Source organism: Erpetoichthys calabaricus, chromosome 10, assembly GCF_900747795.2.
Source record: "Erpetoichthys calabaricus chromosome 10, fErpCal1.3, whole genome shotgun sequence".
Taxonomy (NCBI): domain Eukaryota; kingdom Metazoa; phylum Chordata; class Cladistia; order Polypteriformes; family Polypteridae; genus Erpetoichthys; species Erpetoichthys calabaricus.
The window spans coordinates 72,676,020-72,696,218 of NC_041403.2; the positions used below are offsets into that span (position 1 = coordinate 72,676,020).

Sequence of the window (20,199 nt, forward strand, 5' to 3'; positions counted from 1 at the left end):
TAAAATACATACAGTATATTTTAGTAAATTTATGTCCTATGTACTAGATTCTCGAGAACTGAACATAAATATTTACAGTAGAATAAAAATAATGTATTGTGTTTTGTTTATATTTATGAATACTTTAAAGTTTTCATAATACATGCCTAAAGTCCTACATTTTCTCACTTGATTTTAACAACTCCTATTACTATTTTAACAATTTTTAGAGGACTCTAATAATAATAATGCCTGTTTGTCTCTCACTCTTTAGTGCATTCGTTTCACTTTTTCAAATTCTAATTTGATGCCAGAACATTGTCCGGCTGTACAGAGCCACAGTCGCTCTGTGATTTATCTTGGGGCTGATAACTATAATGTTCATTGCTATTTATTATTTTTTTATATAGTTTTTCTGCAACATTTCTAAATCGACTTCATATTGTGAATGTCGGTGTATAAAACATTTATTTTGGTTAAACTATATCATAATGTAATTTTGGTACTTTGTACAATTTAATAATGTAATTTTGGTGCTGTAAGTCGCGCCGAACAAAATGCCTATTCGTGTTATTATAAGGATTAAAAATAAGTGCTTGTGTGGTAAACGCATAACGTGTTAAAAGCGCAAAGATGAATTACGCGGATCCCGACTGAACCCTTGCCCGCCTCCTCCCTGTGCTTCCACGGCCTTGCAGTTCAACACTCGCTCGCGAGTATTCCCTCTGAGTTCTCTTGTCCTGAGTCTCCGCCCCCTGGCGTCAGCCTGCTGGCCACTCACTGTTGATGGAGCCCCAAGTGCCCCCTGTCTGCCATCTCTCTCTCTCTTACCCACACACACACCGCAAGGACATGAGGGTGCCTTCGCGACGCCGAGAAGTCGTCCTCACAGCACTGACAAAGCACTGACAACACGCGAGGTAAGCGCTGCCCTTCGCCTCAGATCATAGGACAGAAGCATCGGGGAGCGGAACACGGTGGCGTCTTCTTCGTTTGTTAGTTGATTAGCTGCTGTACTATCATGGCAGAACCTTAGAACTTTTCAAAGCGGCGTAATAGAATTCCATTTCATTTCAATTCGTGGTTAACATGCCCGCCGCACATCTGTGCGAAGCTGCATCGCGTCGTAGTGATGCTGCGACTCACTTTGAAGTGTCCCGTGTCTCCTTGTGGGGAGCTGCAGACCGGCTAGTCAGGTCCACTCTGTGCTTAAAAGATGTTTTCTTCTCAGTTGACGTCATACATTTTGGAGCCACTCTGGGGAGCGTAAAAACATGGTCTGCGTCGCAAGTTTAGATAGAAGAACCTGCGCCTATTTTAGCCTATGGAATGATGTCGTTTTACGTTTGTACAAATCCGCTAACCGTACAGATGCCGCCCGTGGTTAGCAACGATGAGCGCATAAGTAAGTATTCGGAAAGGTCAATTCCTTGGACTGCTTTGCTGAATTATGATTATAATTTTATTACGTTTAATGCAGATTAGTAATTCACTTGATCCTCTAAAGTCAACATCATTCACAAGACACTCCCATCCTCATTGTAGATACAATTATGCAGATGTGAATGATTTTTAGTGGATTTTAATAATAAGTATGTCAATACAATATAAATGAATGGTGGGAATTTGGCATATTATTTTGGCACGTTAGTTTTTCTTAATTGTCTTAATGTGTATGTGTAATATAATTAGTCTTAAGTATTTTTTTACTACCCATTTGTCAGTTTGTGGAAACCAGTCTCTTATATGGAATTTTTAAAACGATATATTAATACATTTTAATTTAGTTCTTCTGAATTAGGAAATTAGTATTATTTGTTTTGAATGTTCAGTACATTTCCTAGAGGGAAATACATAATGGTCATTGGGAAAGTAACGCATAGGCTGTATGGAAATAGCAACAGAACACACAATGGATATTTTTGTCTTAGTTCACAATGGAAACACCAGTATGAGACATAGCAAAACACAATAGAACCAGATGGTCATCAATTGTTAATAGAAGTAACCTTGAGTCAGATAAACGTTTCCAATGCAACGTTTTGTCAGCCAGTTTTTGTTATAGATGTGCTATAAAATTTGAAATGTTGCCAGCTTATTTAAATGTTTCAGTTTGACTAGTACATCACTGAATCCTTTCTAATCATACAGCTTTAAAAACCTGCAGACATCTTTGTTGTTGCGAATGTAACTTGCACATTCTGTGTTACAATGACTTGCACAAGTTTGAATCACTTTTTAAAAGGTACTTCAGTTTCCTTACACGTTCTAAATACATGCAAGTTAGATTAGTTGGCAACTTGAAGTTTGTGTCCAGTGATGATTGGCTGACAACGTGTCTGACTTTGGCTCAGGTTAGAGAATAAGCAGGTTAGAGAATAATTAGATGGATGGATGGATATAGAGTAATAAACAGTCCTTAATTATTCCTTATTGCATTTTTGAATTATTTGTAACTTAAAGCTCTGAATATGTATTTACCGTATAGAGGTGCAAAGAGAATGAGATCAAGACTCATCTTCAAAAATGGTATACTTAATTACTTTTTTTTTGCATAAAAGTGTCACATGGGATCATATTTTTCATTGTGAAGGCTTTTAAATCTACTACTGTACTATAGTTATATGCAGTTACATAGATCCATGGCCAAATGTTTGTTTTCTTTTCATAGATCATGTAAATACTCTTTGATTGGTAGTTTTAAATGTGTAAAGAATGACATGTCTTGTACTGTTCTGCTTATGTTTATATTGAAATATATCATATAGAGTTCTGTACTGTAAATAATTTGTTTAGTTTCTTTTTTTCATTGAACCATACTAACTCTTAGAATTAGGTTCAACATTCCAAAGGACTTGCAAAGACATTGTTGCCTTTGGAGCACTATTTCATGTGTTTTTTGCCTTATAAAGACTTGAATCTGCTTGAAAGTTTGTTTTTTTTCTCTTTTTAATTTTGAACCATTCTTCCTAATTTATTAAGTCCATTTCGTGGTGCTTATAGGAAACCCTTCTGATTATACAACTCCTTAAAGTTACAGCTTCTTTTTGGATTTATACCTCAGTTTGTACATATCTGCAAGTTTTCACATGTTACTTTGTTTATTTATTTTGCACTGAGCTAGACTAAGATCTAACAATCAACATATTGAATCTGCTCTTCACTGTGGTAACATTTTTGTAAACATAGCTGCTTTCCATTTCTGTCTCTTAAATTATTACTTTTGTAATTATTTGTTTTAGATACAGAAACCTTTAAAAAGTTACAACACTTGGAAGCTTTTAGGGCTTGTTTATACTTCACACTCAGAACGCGTTTGCGCATACATCATGGCTGCCACGCGTTCCTATGTGACCCGTCCTCTAAGCAGGTCCTCCGAAATTAACGCATTGTGTGTGCGAGTTGCAGTACCAGCAAAACGTTGGGGGGTGCAGTGTGATAAAGGTCGGATCGTAGTGTCAGAGTCTCTGTTTACTTTCTACATGTGACAGAAAGTCCCTATGCGGATCCTATGGGATCGATGTGTGCGCTTCGATGTTTGATGAATGGTTCGATGTGGTGAAGCAAAATGCCAACATACAGATTCATTCGTGGTGCTTTTATATTCAAGCGTCGCATATTCCCGATTGTAATGACACGATACATTTTAAAAGTCTCACATACCGTCTTTTGTGCCTTTTTTTCTGGGGCTTCCTCCTGACCTGACAGCAGTGGCAAACAGCAATAGATCGCCGTACAGAACACATTAAATGTATAATATTCCAACTCTCTGCACATTTAGAATCCTAAGATTTATACTTGATACCACTTTCATGATGAAATGCATTAAAAGTATGTATGTTACATTTTACAGATAAATTGTTAATTTTGTTTAAATAATGAATACTGTTAATAATTACACACATGGGGGTTACTTACACACATGGGTACCACTGCTGTCTCGCATGGAGTCACGTCGCTGGTATTTTCTGCTTTGAACTTGCATGTTTTCCTGCTGGGTTTCCACAGTGTGCTCCGGTTTCCTTCCAAAGATATGCAGATTTAGTGACACTAACATGACACTAGTGTATGTGAGTGCTTGTATTCACCTTGCGATGAGCTGATGCCCCGTCCAGGGATTGTTTCAGCCTCGTGCCCAATGATTTCTGGAATGGACACATCACTGGATTGATGAATTTAATCATTAAACATCCTTTTCAGAGATATTGCGGTAAGGTGTCATCGGAATTTAATGGGTGTTCCAGGCAATTCACAACACAGCAAAGCCAAACCTATTCTCACTGTGATAATATCTCACATTGCCACCTGGAGGATTCCTCCAGATTTACGTAAAGTACGCATGCAAGTATAGACAGTAAAATGCTTGCATAGCAGGAGCGTCCGCTCTAAGGTCCGCTGGAGCATGCGTTGCGTCGCGTGAAGTATAAACCTGGCCTTACATTTTATTATTATACAGCATTGAATCACAGTAGATTTAATGTTCCTTTTTTACACTGATCAACAGCAAAAGACTCTTTAGTGTCAAAGTAAAAACAGATCTCAGCAAAGTAACTCAATGAAAAAGTGACTGAAGTGCACAAGTTGGGGAAAGGGGACAAGAAAATATCCAAATATCTGAATATCCCTTGGTGTCCACTTAAATCAATAATCATGAAATGGAATGGATATGACACAGCTTAAAATGTAACTAGAGCAGACCATCCACTCAAACTGAGTGATCATGCAAGAAAAAGACTAGTGAGGCAGGTCACCAAGAGACCTATGAAAACTCTGAAGGAGTTACAAGCAACAGAAGCATCACCAGTCACAGCTTTATGGCAGAATGACAAAGAGAAAACCAGTGTTAAAAAAATGCACTTGATGTCTCATCAGAAAACACATGGAAGACTCTGAAATGGAAGCTGGAAGAAGGTTCTGTGCTCTGATGAGACAAAAATGGAGTTTTTCATTGTTTTGGACATCTCAGTAAATACGTATCATGTTTGTTGTAAGGTCAAGGCCGCATCCTGCTGTTAGCATGCTTTTTTTGCAGCAGGCCCTTGATGGTTTGTGAGGGCAGAGGGTATAGTAAATGCAGCAAAATACTATGAAATTCTGGAGGAAAACCAGATGCATTCTGTAAAAAACCTGTGCCTTGTGAAAAAATGTGTTTTCCAACAAAATGTCAATCCCACACGTACAACAAAAACTATATAGGAATGGTTTAAAAACCACAACATTAACATCTTATAATTAGAGTGCAAATCTTAATCCAATTGAAAATATGAGGTTGGACTTGAAATAGACTGTTCACTCATGATCCTCATGCAACCTGACATAGCCTGAGCAGTTTTGCAAAGAAGAATAGGGGAAAATTGCACTCTCTAGATGTGCAGTGCTGATAGAGAGGGACCTGTGCAAATAGACTCAAGGCTGTCATGGCTGCCAAAGGTGTATCAACTAAATACTGACTTGAAGGGCGTAAATTCTAAAACCAACAATTTTGTGATTTTTATTTGTAATTAATTTAGATCACTTTGTAGAGATCTGTTTTCACTTTGGAATTAAAAAGTCTTTTTCTGCTGATAGGTTTTGAAAAATTCAGATTAAATGTACTGTGATTCAGTGTTGTTTAACAATAAAATGTTATAACTTCCAAGGGGGTGAATACATTTTATAGGCATTATAAACCATTTCCAGAAAATCCTCTCTTGAGTGGATAGGGAGTGCATTCAAACAGTATCGGGTTTTTGAGGTGAAGACCTGCCTCTCCCTTATTTGCTGGTCATTATGCCACATCACCATATTTAATTAATTAAAGTATATTCAAATGTTTACCATGAGACCTCAGTAGGCTACGTTTCTGTAGGCCAGTGCCAAAATCTAAAATGTCTTTCTTTAAATTTATCCTTAATTATTTTTCTTTTTAACAAAAGTCTTTAATTCCTGCAAAGAATGGCTATTACAGCTGAAACTGAACAGTATATATGCATTTTATATTCATTATTATAACATTTTAAAATAAAAAACATAGATTGATGTAACTATAAAAGAATGGGCGAATCCTTTGAACAGATCTCTTTGAATAAATAATACAGTAAAGGCATTTGTTACCTGTACTCCAGTCAAAAATGAGTTTTATATTTGGTAATAGAACCTTTTAATTATCTGCCTTTAGAGTTTTTAGTTGTTTATCAATCTGTCATTCTGGATATTTTTTATTGATTTATTAAGTAAAATGTTTCTTTTAAATTTGTGTTTGTTAGTTTGTTAAGATAAGTGCTTTATTACTGAACAAATATTTGTGCATATTTAATAAGGTAGGGGTACTGTTTTGTTTCAATGAATATGTAGTAGCCTAAAATTCAACTGTTGGTCACTCCAGTGTTGTTTGGCCAGGGTAAGACTGAAGTGGAGACTTGGGACTTCCTTGTAAACCTGACACCTTCAAGGTGAAGAATAGATGCCACAAGCAGTAATCATGAGTAGTATAGATATAGACTTAAATCTCTGTGCACTTTAATCAGGACAACATTTAAATTGCACCCGAGAAGCTTTTATTTTTGTCATTTAGATTAGCAATAATTGTATTGATTTTATTATTTGCCTAATCTGTGTTCCAGCATTACTGTTGTTGACTCTTTTCACATATTTATCAACTTTTACTGTTTTTACTCCTATTTACTTGCTGTTCTATTTTTAAGCTCATTTACTCTTTTCAAAGTGTTTTCTTTTGCAGTAATCTGTCACAATTTTTAGACTATTTTAATACTTGCAAATTATGGGTGTATTAAAGATGCTATTTGACATAGATACAGATTAAATTGTTTCACTTCCTAAAATGTTCTGTCATGTTAAGGTTAAAATGTGAAAATATCTAATGTTTTTGTACAGCATATACTGTATTATGGTAAAGAAGTGACTGATTTTTTTTTCAACAGCATGAATGTTTACTAGTCTGTATCATTAACCAAGGCAATGTGTAATTTCTTCCTTGTCTTAATTTATCATGTTTTTAATTTTTATTTGAAGTGAGTTTCACTGAAGCTAAGTTTTACAGTAGAGTTTTTGCTTGAGCAACAATACTCCTCATTCACTCACCAGGCATAACACCAGAAATATTTATTTTCAGTAGACCATTAAAAGTAAGAACTTACATTGTCAGTCAGTTTCCAACCCGCTATATCCTAACTACAGTGTCACGGGGGTCTGCTGAAGCCAGTCCCAGCCAGCACAGGGCGCAAGGCAGGAACAAACCCCGGGCAGGGCGCCATCCCACTGCAGAACTTACATTGTATTTTCTAAAATAAAGTTATGCCATAATTGTTAAAGTCTATTTTTAGGATATTGGGCATTTTTGATATGTTCAATTAACAATTAGTTAGTTGTTTGACTACCATACTGAATATTGATAGATGTACAGGAGTGATCTAGCCTACTCCTCTAGTGCAGCTGTTTTGTTTTCATTATCCCTTAAAATGTTCATAATTTTCTTAATAAAAGTTGTGGTTACTCACAAGAAGGGCATCTTTTCCCCACTTGTGCAGATTAGCTGTCTGCATATTTGCTTGACTGTTCTCATGTGTATATTTATACAAAGGTTTTTACTTGTATGTTTCTCACTGACTGGTAACAGTAGAATTATACAAACACAAAAAAAGAAACACAAATCAGATGCACTTTTTAATAATTCAAGTTTCATTACTAAATTGTTGAAACAGCATTGTTGAATTATTAAAATGTTAGAACAAGCGTAGTACTTTTAGTTTCACACCACTGACAGAGTATTCTTGGCAGTGTTATTTGACAGACTTTACTTAACCTAAGCCATTATGGGATTTAATTTGAACAAGAGGTGATAAAGCACTGCTTATATTAATAATGATAATGTTTACATCTTCTGAGCATAATTCATTTTTGAGTGGATCAGCTGCCATGTAAATACACATTATGAATGTCTGTACCATCACCAGGGATCACTGTATTTTGTTCTTGGATCAATTCTGTGAAGCAGAAATGGATTGAGGACTATTTTTTTTTCTACAGAAAAACCTTAATTTAGTATCTCAACTATTCCTAGAGTAAATAGTTTCAATGTTCATTTTATTTGTATATACAGTAAGATTAATTTAGCAAATAAAAACTATGCCAGCTCTTGCCAGCTGCAAAAGTTTATTAATGTCCTGCTTAGGGAAGGGTTCTTATGATTAATGTATTCATAATTAATCAATACAGTCCAATTCAGAATCTAAAAAAGAAATGAAATGAAAATTCCTCCTGTGGTATTTTTTGAAATGTGTGCATTGTTAATGCCCTAGCTATTCATTTGCTGTCTTCCGTGTTTTTACTTCATGATATTAAAGAGGGAGCAGGATTATTTCAAGACAAGTTGACATGAATTAAACCTATTTTAAAAAACTATTGTCTTTCTTGTCATGATGGGGAGTCAAGGCTGGGGGGCTGTCAAAACAGGGCCTGTTAAAGCCAATTGATACATTTCTTGTATGATTTTGGGCTATACAAGAAATAAGTTGTTTTTGCTGCTGTTACTGTTGAAGCAATCACTGTCTTATTTTTGTATATGGCTGATGGCAAGTATTAACTGTGATCTAAGTAGGAGTTAATGCCCTATGACTGTTTTGACAAGGAAGGGCTACTATTGTAGTCAGTACTACCCAGAATGATGTCCAAACATATTTTTAGTAATATGGAATAAGTAAGTTAAGAACACAAGGTTTGAATGACAATTAAACTAATCTCTAAATTGAATTCTTTCTTATACATATGGCCAACATCCTATCCTTTTCAATTTGACCATGTTTCCTAGATAATTTTTATCTATTTATATTTGTCCGTATTCGGAGGATTCAGCTAGGTTCTCCTTACTGCTGTGATATAGCACCTACTTTACACTGATGAGTCAAAACATTATAACCACTTGCCTAACATGCTGTTGCTCCTATGTATTCTGCCAAAACAGATCAGATCTGCCAAATCATGGATTCTTCAAGGCCGCTGAAGATGTCCAATGGTATCTGGTATCAAGATGTTAGCAGCAGACCATCTGGCTCCTGTAAGCTGCAAGGTGGAGCCATCATGGATTGGTCTTGTTGCCCTAGCACATCCCACAGATACTCAATTAGAGTGAGACCTGGTAGTTTCTGTTCCTCAGACCATTCTCAGACAGTTTGTGCAGTGTGGCTGGGTGTTTTTTCCTGCTGAAAAATGCCACTTTCATCAGGGAATACCATTGTCATGAAGAGGTGTATCTGGTTTGCAACTGTGTTGAAACAAGTAGTGCATGCTAAATTAGTGTCCATATGAATTCCTGGACCCAGGGTTTCCCAGAAGAACATTCCACCATGTGTCTTCTTTTCATAATACATCCTTATGCCATCTATTCCTAAGGTAAATGACACACACATCAGTCCATACACATGATGCAGTCTTTTTTCATTGGTACAATGTCCAGTTCTGACATTGCTTTCAGTGGCAGGTGGAGGTTAGATTGGGAATTCTGACCGGCCTGTGGCTACGCTACCCCGTACACATTATTGTTCAACACATTATGTGTTGTGATACATTACTCAGCAGCCCTTCTGTTGGTTCATACCAGACGGGATAGCCTTCATCTATCCATTATCCAACCCACTAGTTTAGGGTCTTAATATAATAAAAGGTATTTTTTGGTTTACGGTTTCATCAGAATGAAAGGTTATAACTTTTTTTTCAGTGAAACCTTGACTTATTGTCGACTTGCAGATGAAAATATCATTACAGAGATAATCTGAAAATTATTTAGCAGAAGTTTTATTACTCAGTCGGTGTTATGACAAGCTCAGTATATTATGTTACCAGCATTCCTTTCTTAATGCCTCTAATGCACACTCCTTTGTACTGCAGCGCCTAGCAGCTCATTTAACTACCAATCTACATGTAGCTATCCTATTTTCTTTTCAAAAATAACTACTGCACATCTGCTTAGTGGTGGAGCTTATAACTGTACTATGCAGCATTATTTAACAAAAGAAAAGCAAATAATCATCTAAACATTGCAGGACTTTGTTTAATATTTACATTTGTAGTTATTTCAAAATGTTGTAGTCTGTTCTAATTTATTGATGAAAACTTGTATATCTGCAATTTCTTTATTTTAAGAAATAATAGAGGCATAATTACTTTTTACATTTGTATATTTGACTGCTTTCTAACAAATGTCTTTTTTATTTTGGGGGTAGTAGCTCTTCTATTCATAATAACAATAATAATCCACCTTAATAAAATGATGTGTCTGTGCTTACATTCGTTTGCTATGTCTCTGTTATTCTAAAACGCAGTGCATCACAAACATTTTTAGTAATACAATGCATTGCATTGGATGGTGCATCACAAATATTTACATTCTTTCATGAACCCATACCAAATGGCATGTAACAGAGACATATGCATTTCGTTGTGCACTGATAACATTAACTCCAGGTCTTCATTGATTACTTAGATTTTCAATGGTCTTAGATGTGTAGCACAACTAGTACCTTTTATTTATATGCACATTTCTCGTGGTCATAGCACATAGCATGTAAATTTGCTTTATTAAAATACTGCTTAACATGAGAGAGGAAATAATGCGTCATATACCTTCAGTTAAACACAAACAAATGGGAATTTAATTGCACAATTAAATCATGGAACAACAGCAAACAAGAAGTGTGCATTCCAGTCACTTAGTTGCATTTTAAAAAATGCACACCAATTTCTTCTGTATATGAACAGCTGCTAATATTGGTTTTGGTAGTGGAGGAAATAAACCTGCAATCCTCTCCCCCTGCCCCCCTACACAGAGCACAGTTCATATTTCTCTGTGAGAAGAGGTTGCTTAAGAGAATTCTGCGCTGTTCCTTGTAGTTCTGGGTGGTATACCGGTTCATACCAAAAAAGGTTTTTTATTTTTTTATGATATGGATTCTGCGGTGGGTTGGCACCCTGCCCAGGATTGTTTCCTGCCTTGTGCCCTGTGTTGGCTGGGATTGGCTCCAGCAGACCCCCGTGACCCTGTGTTCGGATTCAGCGGGTTGGAAAATGGATGGATGATATGGATTTTTCTTATATCGGAACACCGGTTTAAATAGCCTAAACAACATTCAGGACGTGGCACAATTGGAAACTGTTTAAGGGGGGACCTTTTTCACTGCTGCACCGCTAAACAGGCATGCAACAGAGTACTTGCGTTAGTGGAGGTATTGAGCAGTGAAAATGGACAGAGAACGTTCCTAAACGGAAGCTGTAGCAGACGATAAAGTTGAACATGATGACACAGAAGAACTTTTGATGAAAAAAGGTGCCGTGTCTGTTGTCTGAAGATACTTTGGTTTTAAAAGTTCGGATGTGGACCATTATGTTCAAATGTGTGAATACTGTTTCAATACTACTGGATAATATTGCAAGCCAGGTTGTACCTGGTTACTGATGATGCTGGTCCCCTACAGACTCCCTCTTCCCACATGGGAGTCTGTTGAACCAACACCGTCAATAGTTATGACCGAGATGAACTGAGAAATCTCATTGAAGCCAGGGGATGGTGGAAAGTGCTCAAGTTCTTTTGTTAAAAACAGTCAAAGTAAAACCAAAAGTGTCCATTGTGCAGTGTTCAGAAAAGTACAGTACCCAAATAAATAGCAAATCCATAAAACCAGTGAAACGTGGGGATAAAATCCATAATAAATAAATCCGTTAAAATAGAGGTTAAAATGCAGTCTCTCTCCTAGCCCGATCACAGTACACCACCTTCTGTTTCCACGGCTCAACCTTACGGGCGTTGCTGGCAGAGCCTTTGCAGCACGAACTGCTTTTTGCCAACTCCTGTCTTGGCTGCCGCCCCACTGCGCAGCCAGACCGTCCAAGGTCGGCACACCTCCCGTCTTCCTTTGCGCTCACTCAGTCGCTCCTCAGATCCATTGGGAGGTCTTACATTTCACTCGCCCCACTCTACACGCTTAGTCGGTGGGATGAACCAGCCCCTAGATCGCCTCAGCCTGCGCTCCCTCGCAGAGCCCCAGCTTGTGCTGCCTTCACCTTTCTGGTGTCTGTATCGTCTCCCATGACTGCCTTTTCCCTTCTTTAACCTCCTTGTGTTCTGTCTTTTCTTTTTTGCTTCCCCCTATCCTGCCGGCCCATAAATATACACTTCTGTGGGCGCAGCGCCTTATTCATATGCCGCAGTAAGCTGAAGAAGCAATAGAAAATGATCGGGTGCGACTCGCCCCAATCACCTCATCAACTCCCCGCAGTCGTGCAATCGCGTTTTGAAGTAATAGTATTATTACTGGAAGTTGCACTATTATTTATTACTTTAAATATTATGCAGTTTAGTGATGGTAAAGTTGTTTAAAAAGTCACTTTAACGTGTTCAGTGCAATACAACTTTTGACAAGCACCTCTAAATATTTTACTAAGTCTAAATGCCTCTTTGGATGGTTGACAATATGTTGTCAAAATTTTAGTTTAAGTTGTTTGCAAAATTTGTTCAATAAAAAGGTTCTGTATTTTGACTGCAACTGTCATGCAATGTGATTCCTTCTCTTCATTAGTGCCACCCTCCTTGAAAACTATCACTTTATGGGGCCATTCAAACCTGTATTAATACTTGTGTGCACATTAAAATGTTTTTTTGTACAATGTACAATTCTCATGACAGTGGAATAGGTTATTCCTAGCCAGTCTACTGCAGTCATTGCAGTGGAAAATGTGGTTAACTCATGCATGGAAAAAAATACCATTGAATACAGTGAAACCGGTACAATTTTGAAACATACCGTGATATAGAATTTTGGTCATACCGCCCAGCACTAGCTCCTTGCTTCTGCTACTGTTGTCAATTGTCAACAAACACGAAAAAGAGGTGCTTTGTTAATTGACATGAAGGCTGTCTTCTTATCTTGCATTCTTCTACTTCTTTCGGCTGCTCCCATTAGGGGTTGCCACAACAAATAATTTTTTTCCATATCTTCCTGTCCTCTGTATCTTGTTCTGTTACACCCATCACCTGCATGTCCTCTCTCACCACATCCATAAACCTTCTCTTAGGCCTTCCTCTTTTCCTCTTGTCTGGCAGCTCTATTCTTAGCATCCTTTTCCCAATATACTCAGCATATCTCCTCTGTACATGTCCAAACCAACGCAATTTTGCCTCTCTGACTTTGTCTCCCAATCGTCCAACATGAACTGACCCTCTAATGTACTCGTTCCTAATCCTATCCATCCTTGTCACACCCAATGCAAATCTTAGCATCTTTAACTCTGCCACCTCCAACTCTGTCTCCTGTTTTTTGGTCAGTGCCACCGTCTCCAATCCATATAACATAGCTGGTCTCACTGCTGTCCTGTAGACCTTCCTTTTCACTCTTGCTGATACCCGTCTGTCACAAATTACTCCTGACACTCTTCTCCACCCATTTCACCCTGCCTGCACTCTCTTTTTCACCTCTCTTCCACAATCCCCATTACTCTGTACTGTTGATCCCAAGTATTTAAACTCATCCACCCTCTCCAATTCTACTCTCTGCATCCTCAACATTCCATTGACCTCCCTCTCATTTACACACATGTATTCTGTCTTGTTCCTACTGACCTTCATTCCTCTCCTCTCTAGAACATATCTCCACCTCTTACAGGTCTCCTCAGCCTGCTCCCTACTCTCACCACAGATCACAATGTCATCAGCAAATATCAAAGTCCAAGGAGACTTCTGTCTAATCTCATCTGTCAACCTGTCCATCACCATTGCAAATAAGAAAGGGCTCAGAGCCAATCCCTGATGTAATCCCACCTCCACATTGAATGCATCTGTCACTCCTACCGCAGATCTCACCACTGTAACACTTCCTTTGTACATATCCTTACAACTCTTACATACTTCTCTGCCACTCCAGACTTCCCTCATACAATACTACAAATCCTCTCGAGCACCCTGTCATATGCTTTCTCCAGGTCCACAAAGACGCAATCCAACTCCTTCAACAACACCCTTAGAGCAAACATCGCATCTGTAGTGCTCTTTCCTGGCATGAAACCATACTGCTGCTCAGTAATCATCACCTCCCTTCTTAACTTGGCTTCTACTACTCTTTCCAACAACTTCATGCGTGGCTCATCAATTTAATCCCCCTGTATTTATTACTTCTCTGCACATCCCCCTTATTCTTAAAACTCCCGTACCAGTACACTTCTTCTCCACTCCTCAGGTATCCTCTCACTTTCCAAGATTCCATTAAATAATCTGGTTAAAAACTCCACTGCCATCTCTCCTTAACACCTCCATGCTTCCACAGGTATGTCATCTGGCCCAGGGGCCTTTCCATTCTTCATCTTCTTCATAGCTGTCCTTAGTTCCTCCTTACTAATCCGTTGCACTTCCTGATTCACTATCACCACATCATCCAACCTTCTCTCTCTCATTCTCTTCATTCATCAAGCCTCTAAAAGTACTCTTTCCATCTGCTCAACATACTCTCCTCGCTAGTGAGTATGTTTCCATCTTTATTCTTTATCACCCTAACTTGCTACACAACTTTCCCAGCTCAGTCCCTCTGTCTAGCCAGTAGGTACAAGTCTTTTTCTCCCTCCTTAGTGTCCAACTTCTCATACAACTCATCATACGCCTTTTCCGTAGCCTTCGCCACCTCTCTCTTCAACTTACACCTTGTCTCCTTGTACTCTTGTCTACTTTCTTCATCTCTCTGACTATCCCACTTCTTCTTTACCAACCTCTTCCTCTGTATACTCTCCTGTACTTCCCCATTCCACCACCAGGTTTCCTTTTCCTCCTTCCTCTGTCCAGATGTCACGCCAAGCACCCTTCTTGCTGTCACCCTTACAACTTCTTCTGTAGTTGCCCAGCTGTCTGGTAACTCTTCACTGCCACCCAGTGCCTATCTTACCTCCTCCCTGAACTCAACCTTACAGTCTTCCTTTTTCAACTTCCACCATTTAATCCTTGGCCCTGCCTTCCCTCTCCTCCTCTTCTTGATCTCCAACGTCATCCTACAGACCACCATCCTATGTTGCCTAACTACACGGTGCATCTTCCTTCACTCTTATACATCACCCTGTGTCCCTCCCTCTTCTTAAAATCCGTATTCACCACAGCCATGTCCATCCTTTTTGCAAAATCCACTATCATTTGACCTTCTTCATTTCTCTCCTAGACACATTGCCTACCCATCACCTCCTCATCCCTTCTGTTACTTTCTCCAACATGTCCATTGAAATCTGCTTAAATCATCACTCTGTCCCTTGGGTATGCTGTCCATCACTCCAGAAATCTTCTTTCTCATCCATCTCACACCCAACTTGCGGGGCATATGCACTAACAACATTCATCATTACACCTTCAGTTTCTAGCTTTATAATCATCATTCTGTCTGACACTCTTTTTACCACCAAAACACTATTGACATACTGTTCCTTCAGAATGACCATTTCTCCTCCCATCCACACCATAGTAGAACAATTTGAATCCACCTCCAATCCACCTGGCCTTACTCCCCTTTCATTTAGTCTCTTGCATGCACAATATATCAACCTTCCTTCTCTCCATCACATCAGCTAACTCTCTACCCTTACCTCTCATACTGCCAACATTCAATGTTCCTACCCTCAGTTCCACTCTCTTTACCTTCCTCCTCTCCTCCTGCCTCTGGACACATCTCCCACCTTATCTTCTCCTTCTTTAGCCAACAGTAGCCCAGTTTCCGCCAGCACCCTGTTGGCTAACAGTACTGGTAGCGGCCGTTGTTAACTCGGGCCTTGACCGATCCAGTATGGAAATCTGTATTGTTGTTCGCATATTGATATGGCAAAATTTTACACTGGATGCCCTTCCTGATGTAACCCTCCCCATTTATCCGGGCTTGGGACCAGCATGAAGAAACACACTGGTTTATGCATCCCCTGTGACTGGGTTCTTATCTTGCGTCCTCGTTTGCATCAAAAGTCTTGTCACTAAATATCAACAGACTGTAGACCTCTGGTGAGAGGTGCTCTGTAACTGACAGAAATTAAACACTGATAAATAGAGTTTGTTTTTTTTCTTCTTGTTGTAGGGGCTTGGGGAGCAGAAAACTATCATGGTGGTGACCTTGGGTGCTAGGCAAGAACCAACCGTTGATGGAGTACCAGCATATTGAAGAGTACAATGTCTTATACCATGTTGACTAAGAGTAGTTATTTGATTGAATATTCATGTACTGTCTGTCTTTGGAATGTGGGAAGAAAACCACACTGCTAGGAGAAAAAAATGAAACTGAAACTAACTAGCTAAAATAAAATTGTATTTTAATAATAGCCAATAAAAGTTATCATTTTTTTAAATTCTTTAATAATTCTTTGCATTTATGTAGCGCTTTTCTCACTAATCAAAGTGCTCAGCAATTGCAGGTTAAGGGCCTTGCTCAAGGGCCCAACAGAGCAGAATCCCTATTGGCATTTACGGGATTCGAACCGGCAACCTTCCGATTGCCAGTGCAGATCTCTGGCCTCAGTTTGACTTCTCATTACAGGCAGTGTTGAAAATATATGGAGTAATTTGCTATGACCACTACTTGAAGTTTATATGTGAAACTAATCAAAGAGCAGCTTACATAAAATAAAAAGAATTACTAACCAAAATGTTGTTAATCCATTTAGAGTTAGACATTGAAGAGCACCATATGACACGTTTAGAGTAACCAGCCCCTACTACTGAGTATTGTGAAAAAAGAATTGGGAATGTTAATCTAAATGCATGGATTCCAACATGAGAATGTCTTGAGTTATCATGGACTGCGGCATAGCTAAGTGTTACTAAATGTGTGTCATTATCTCAATAACGATCACAGGCACTCATTAACAGATTAGCACATTTTGTATTTATAGAGAGTTAAATGATGGCACATTAAATTAGAAAATGGATCCATTAGCAGGTAAGGTTTTCTGTTTTCTGAGAACCCTTCTGAGATTTGGTGACACATTCTGTGGTTTAGTTAGAGCTTTTCAGTTCACAGCCCAAGACACGGAGTCTAATGAAGAGGTAAACTTTGTAGCATTCCCATGACATCATATAGTTCAGAAAGCTGCATGGTGATTGTATAAAAAGGCTGCAATCTATTAGTTTAAGGAAGTGAACAATTTAGACATGTTTTCGAGATGTAACCAGATGAATGTGATGTAGGTTTTGGGGTAATGCTAAACAATACTGTACTTCCTGTTGAAATTGAGATTCTTGTAGTAGTAGATTATATATTACTTAATCTTTTACTAGTATAAAATAATATTAGCTTTCCTGGAACTTAAAGTACTTCATTGCCTTATAATTATTACTATACATAAAGAAAGACTGGCCTTATGTAAACAACGTCTTCAAAGGAAGTGCTAAATATAGCAAAAGAAGAAATAAATATGAATGCATTTAATATTAAAAATAAGTTTCTTAATCAGATCTAGAGAAAAGCCAAGCAAAATGACACCTTTTATTGGCTAACTAGAAAGATTACAATATGCAAGCTTTCGAGGCAACTCAGGCCCCTTCTTCAGGCAAGATTAATCAGATCTGATATTTATACACAGATCAACAGAATAAATATAAACCTGCTGAATAGTTTATTTGAATTTATCTCTAGAAATTTTAACAATGATACAAATTATCCATAGATAATTAAGGCATTTTTCAACTTAGCTAAGTTACCTGTATAGCTTCTCTCATTTCCTTTTGTTTTCTAGACACATCCTGCTTCTTCACCTGAACACACTGAATTTTCCTTAATTATTTTAAATTTTCATGGCAGGTATTCAAAATGAATAAAGCAGTAACTATTACATAGCATTTCAAATCACATTGCAACCTGAAATGTGGAAGTAAAGGTAGCAAAAAAGAACAAATATCTCTAAATATAAACAAACTCCAACTGGGGGTTGTCTCCCTAAAACCCATTCCATTCTCATCCTGAAAGAGGTATCCAAACAGAGAGAGATAAAGAAATCATACATCAGTCTTCATGGTTATTGACCATGTCTTTTTGTAATACATGCACTTTTTTTGATATTTTACAATTCCTTGGGGTGGGTTCTCCTATTTACACCTTGTTTGCGACAACAATGTGTTACACAAATGCATTCATTATGAGACTCTTAAGTCATAATTTTAGGTAGACATTTTAGGTTGTGAAATTTGTGGACCATAAAAATTTGTTAACAGTGTATAATTTTGAAATGTGTAGTGCTAGTATATTTTCATTGTAGTGCAATGTTCAAACTATGGCAATCATTTACATATAAATCAAATCAATCTGTCTTATTCCCCTTGTAGAACAGTAAGTGTAAATTAATGGAGAAGCGCAAGTGATGTGATTCCTATTGTAGGAAAACACAAATTAGAATTATATATGTGTAATTCACTTCCTGGTGGACTGGAAAAGAAACAGCAAAATGTTCTTCAGAACTCTGGTCAGTTGATGAACAAAACACATTAGGGGATTTAGCTCTATATTCGTCCATTTTGTGAGCTTATACAGTTATTTACACATTTCCAGAGACACTCACTTTGTGACTAGTTATCTTTATCTGCACATGTTTGGAATGTCAGAAGAAAACCCATTTCTACCTAGACACACCACACAGAAAGGGGCCAAATAACGAGTTTTAAGTATGATCCCAAGATCTGTGAAACATCCATGCTAAGCACTATGCTACTTTATCATCAGACAAAATTATTAATGCTTGTAGGTTTTTCTCCAGATACTCAAGTTGTCATCTCACATTTCTGATGTGTGAGTTATGTTTATTGACAGCACTAAACTGCCCATTGTTAACATATACATGTTCCTGATGGGAATATGCCATGTCCAAGGCTAATTCCTGCATTTTTTAATAATTTTAGCCTACACTAAACTTGGATGAAGCAGGTTTTCCAGATAGACTGATATTTAGTTGTTTAGATCAGTATGTGTGTGTAAATGTCTATGTATACTATATGTCAAATTAGTTTATTTAGCTAGTAAAGTTTTTCTGCACAGTGACATACAGTATTTTGCTTCATGGAGGCATTGGCTTACAAAGTCATTTTTATAAACTACCTGTACATTTAAGGGTGTCTCAGGAAACAATAGAGCCATCTTCAATGGTTCATGTTCTTGTTGGGGCTTTGTTGTTGGTTCTGTTTTTAAGGTGAAAAGGGAAAGCAATGACCAAATAACACAAGCACAAGGGGAAAGAAACTAAAGAAGACAGATTCAAGGATAAAACCACCACAAAAATAAGACAGAACATAAAAGATATTTTAACAAATATGTTACTTGAGAGTTTTGTTATCACTTGCAAGGTGTCAAATGATATAAAACTTATCAATAAAAACAATTTATTAGAGATTAAGGTAAGATATTTGAGTATCTGTTCCGAGCCAAAAAAGGCATTGCATTACCAAGCGTACAGTACATTATATATAGTTAATTAGTCCAGTTTTACCTGTGATTATAAAAACAATTTAGCTCCTAAACACTCAGTAATGTACCTAATAGAATTAAGCAATGCATGTTATAAAGATCTTCAGGGATTTATTATGCATTTTATATCCTACTGTGAATGTTGACTCGTGAGCTACAGTCATCAAGAACTGCCGTTTCTTAGATAGACCTGTAACAGACAATGTATTTGTAGTGTATAGACTGAAATTTAAGCAAAGACAAAAAATCATTAATACTAGGCTTCAGCTGTTTGTTAACCTTGTACTTTTTGCTGAGCTCCTGTAAACAGGAAATGGGTGGGATATTCACATTTGTGTTCTCCTTGTTTGTTCCTCTCATGGAACAATCCAGTTTGCTGGTTCTTAACTTTGCAAGAATTTTGAATGGCTGCAGTGTTAATTATTTATTGTATGAGAAGGGATGCTTCTGGGGATTCCCAAATCTGCAGGGATATTAAATTTTCCAGTTTGTTAACTAACTCTGTGTTTACATAGGGCGATGATTCCTGTGACTGAATTCCGGCAATTCTCGGAGCAGCAGCCAGCTTTTAGAGTTCTGAAGCCATGGTGGGATGTTTTTACGGACTACCTCTCTGTGGCAATGCTCATGATTGGAGTCTTTGGATGTACTCTGCAGGTCAGTCATGGAAAATCATAGAAAAATCATTATCATCCTGTTTAACCTTTAGACCACTGACAGCCAAGTTTGGCACATTTCATTTCTGGCATTTATGCTTTGTTCTAACCGT

The 20,199-nt window shown here is 37.7% G+C and overlaps 2 protein-coding genes across 4 annotated transcripts in view; one reads left to right on the plus strand and one right to left on the minus strand.

The window, feature by feature from the left end:
* LOC114659144 (kynurenine--oxoglutarate transaminase 3-like) overlaps nucleotides 1-20,199 on the minus strand; it is a 181,746-nt gene that overhangs the window by 109,635 nt on the left and 51,912 nt on the right. The gene's annotated exons all lie outside the window — the stretch shown is intronic.
* Nucleotides 663-20,199, plus strand: part of lrrc8c (leucine rich repeat containing 8 VRAC subunit C) — a 37,390-nt gene continuing 17,853 nt past the window's right edge. Inside the window, exons 1-2 of one of the 3 annotated variants that reach the window (XM_051932795.1) lie at nucleotides 664-899; nucleotides 19,946-20,087. In XM_051932795.1, the coding sequence (XP_051788755.1) occupies nucleotides 19,950-20,087 (138 nt within the window). In that variant the 5' untranslated portion in view covers nucleotides 664-899; nucleotides 19,946-19,949. Of the gene's footprint in view, nucleotides 900-19,709; nucleotides 20,088-20,199 lie in introns of those variants that run through there. The other 2 variants (XM_051932796.1, XM_028811412.2) reach the window with 2 other exon arrangements.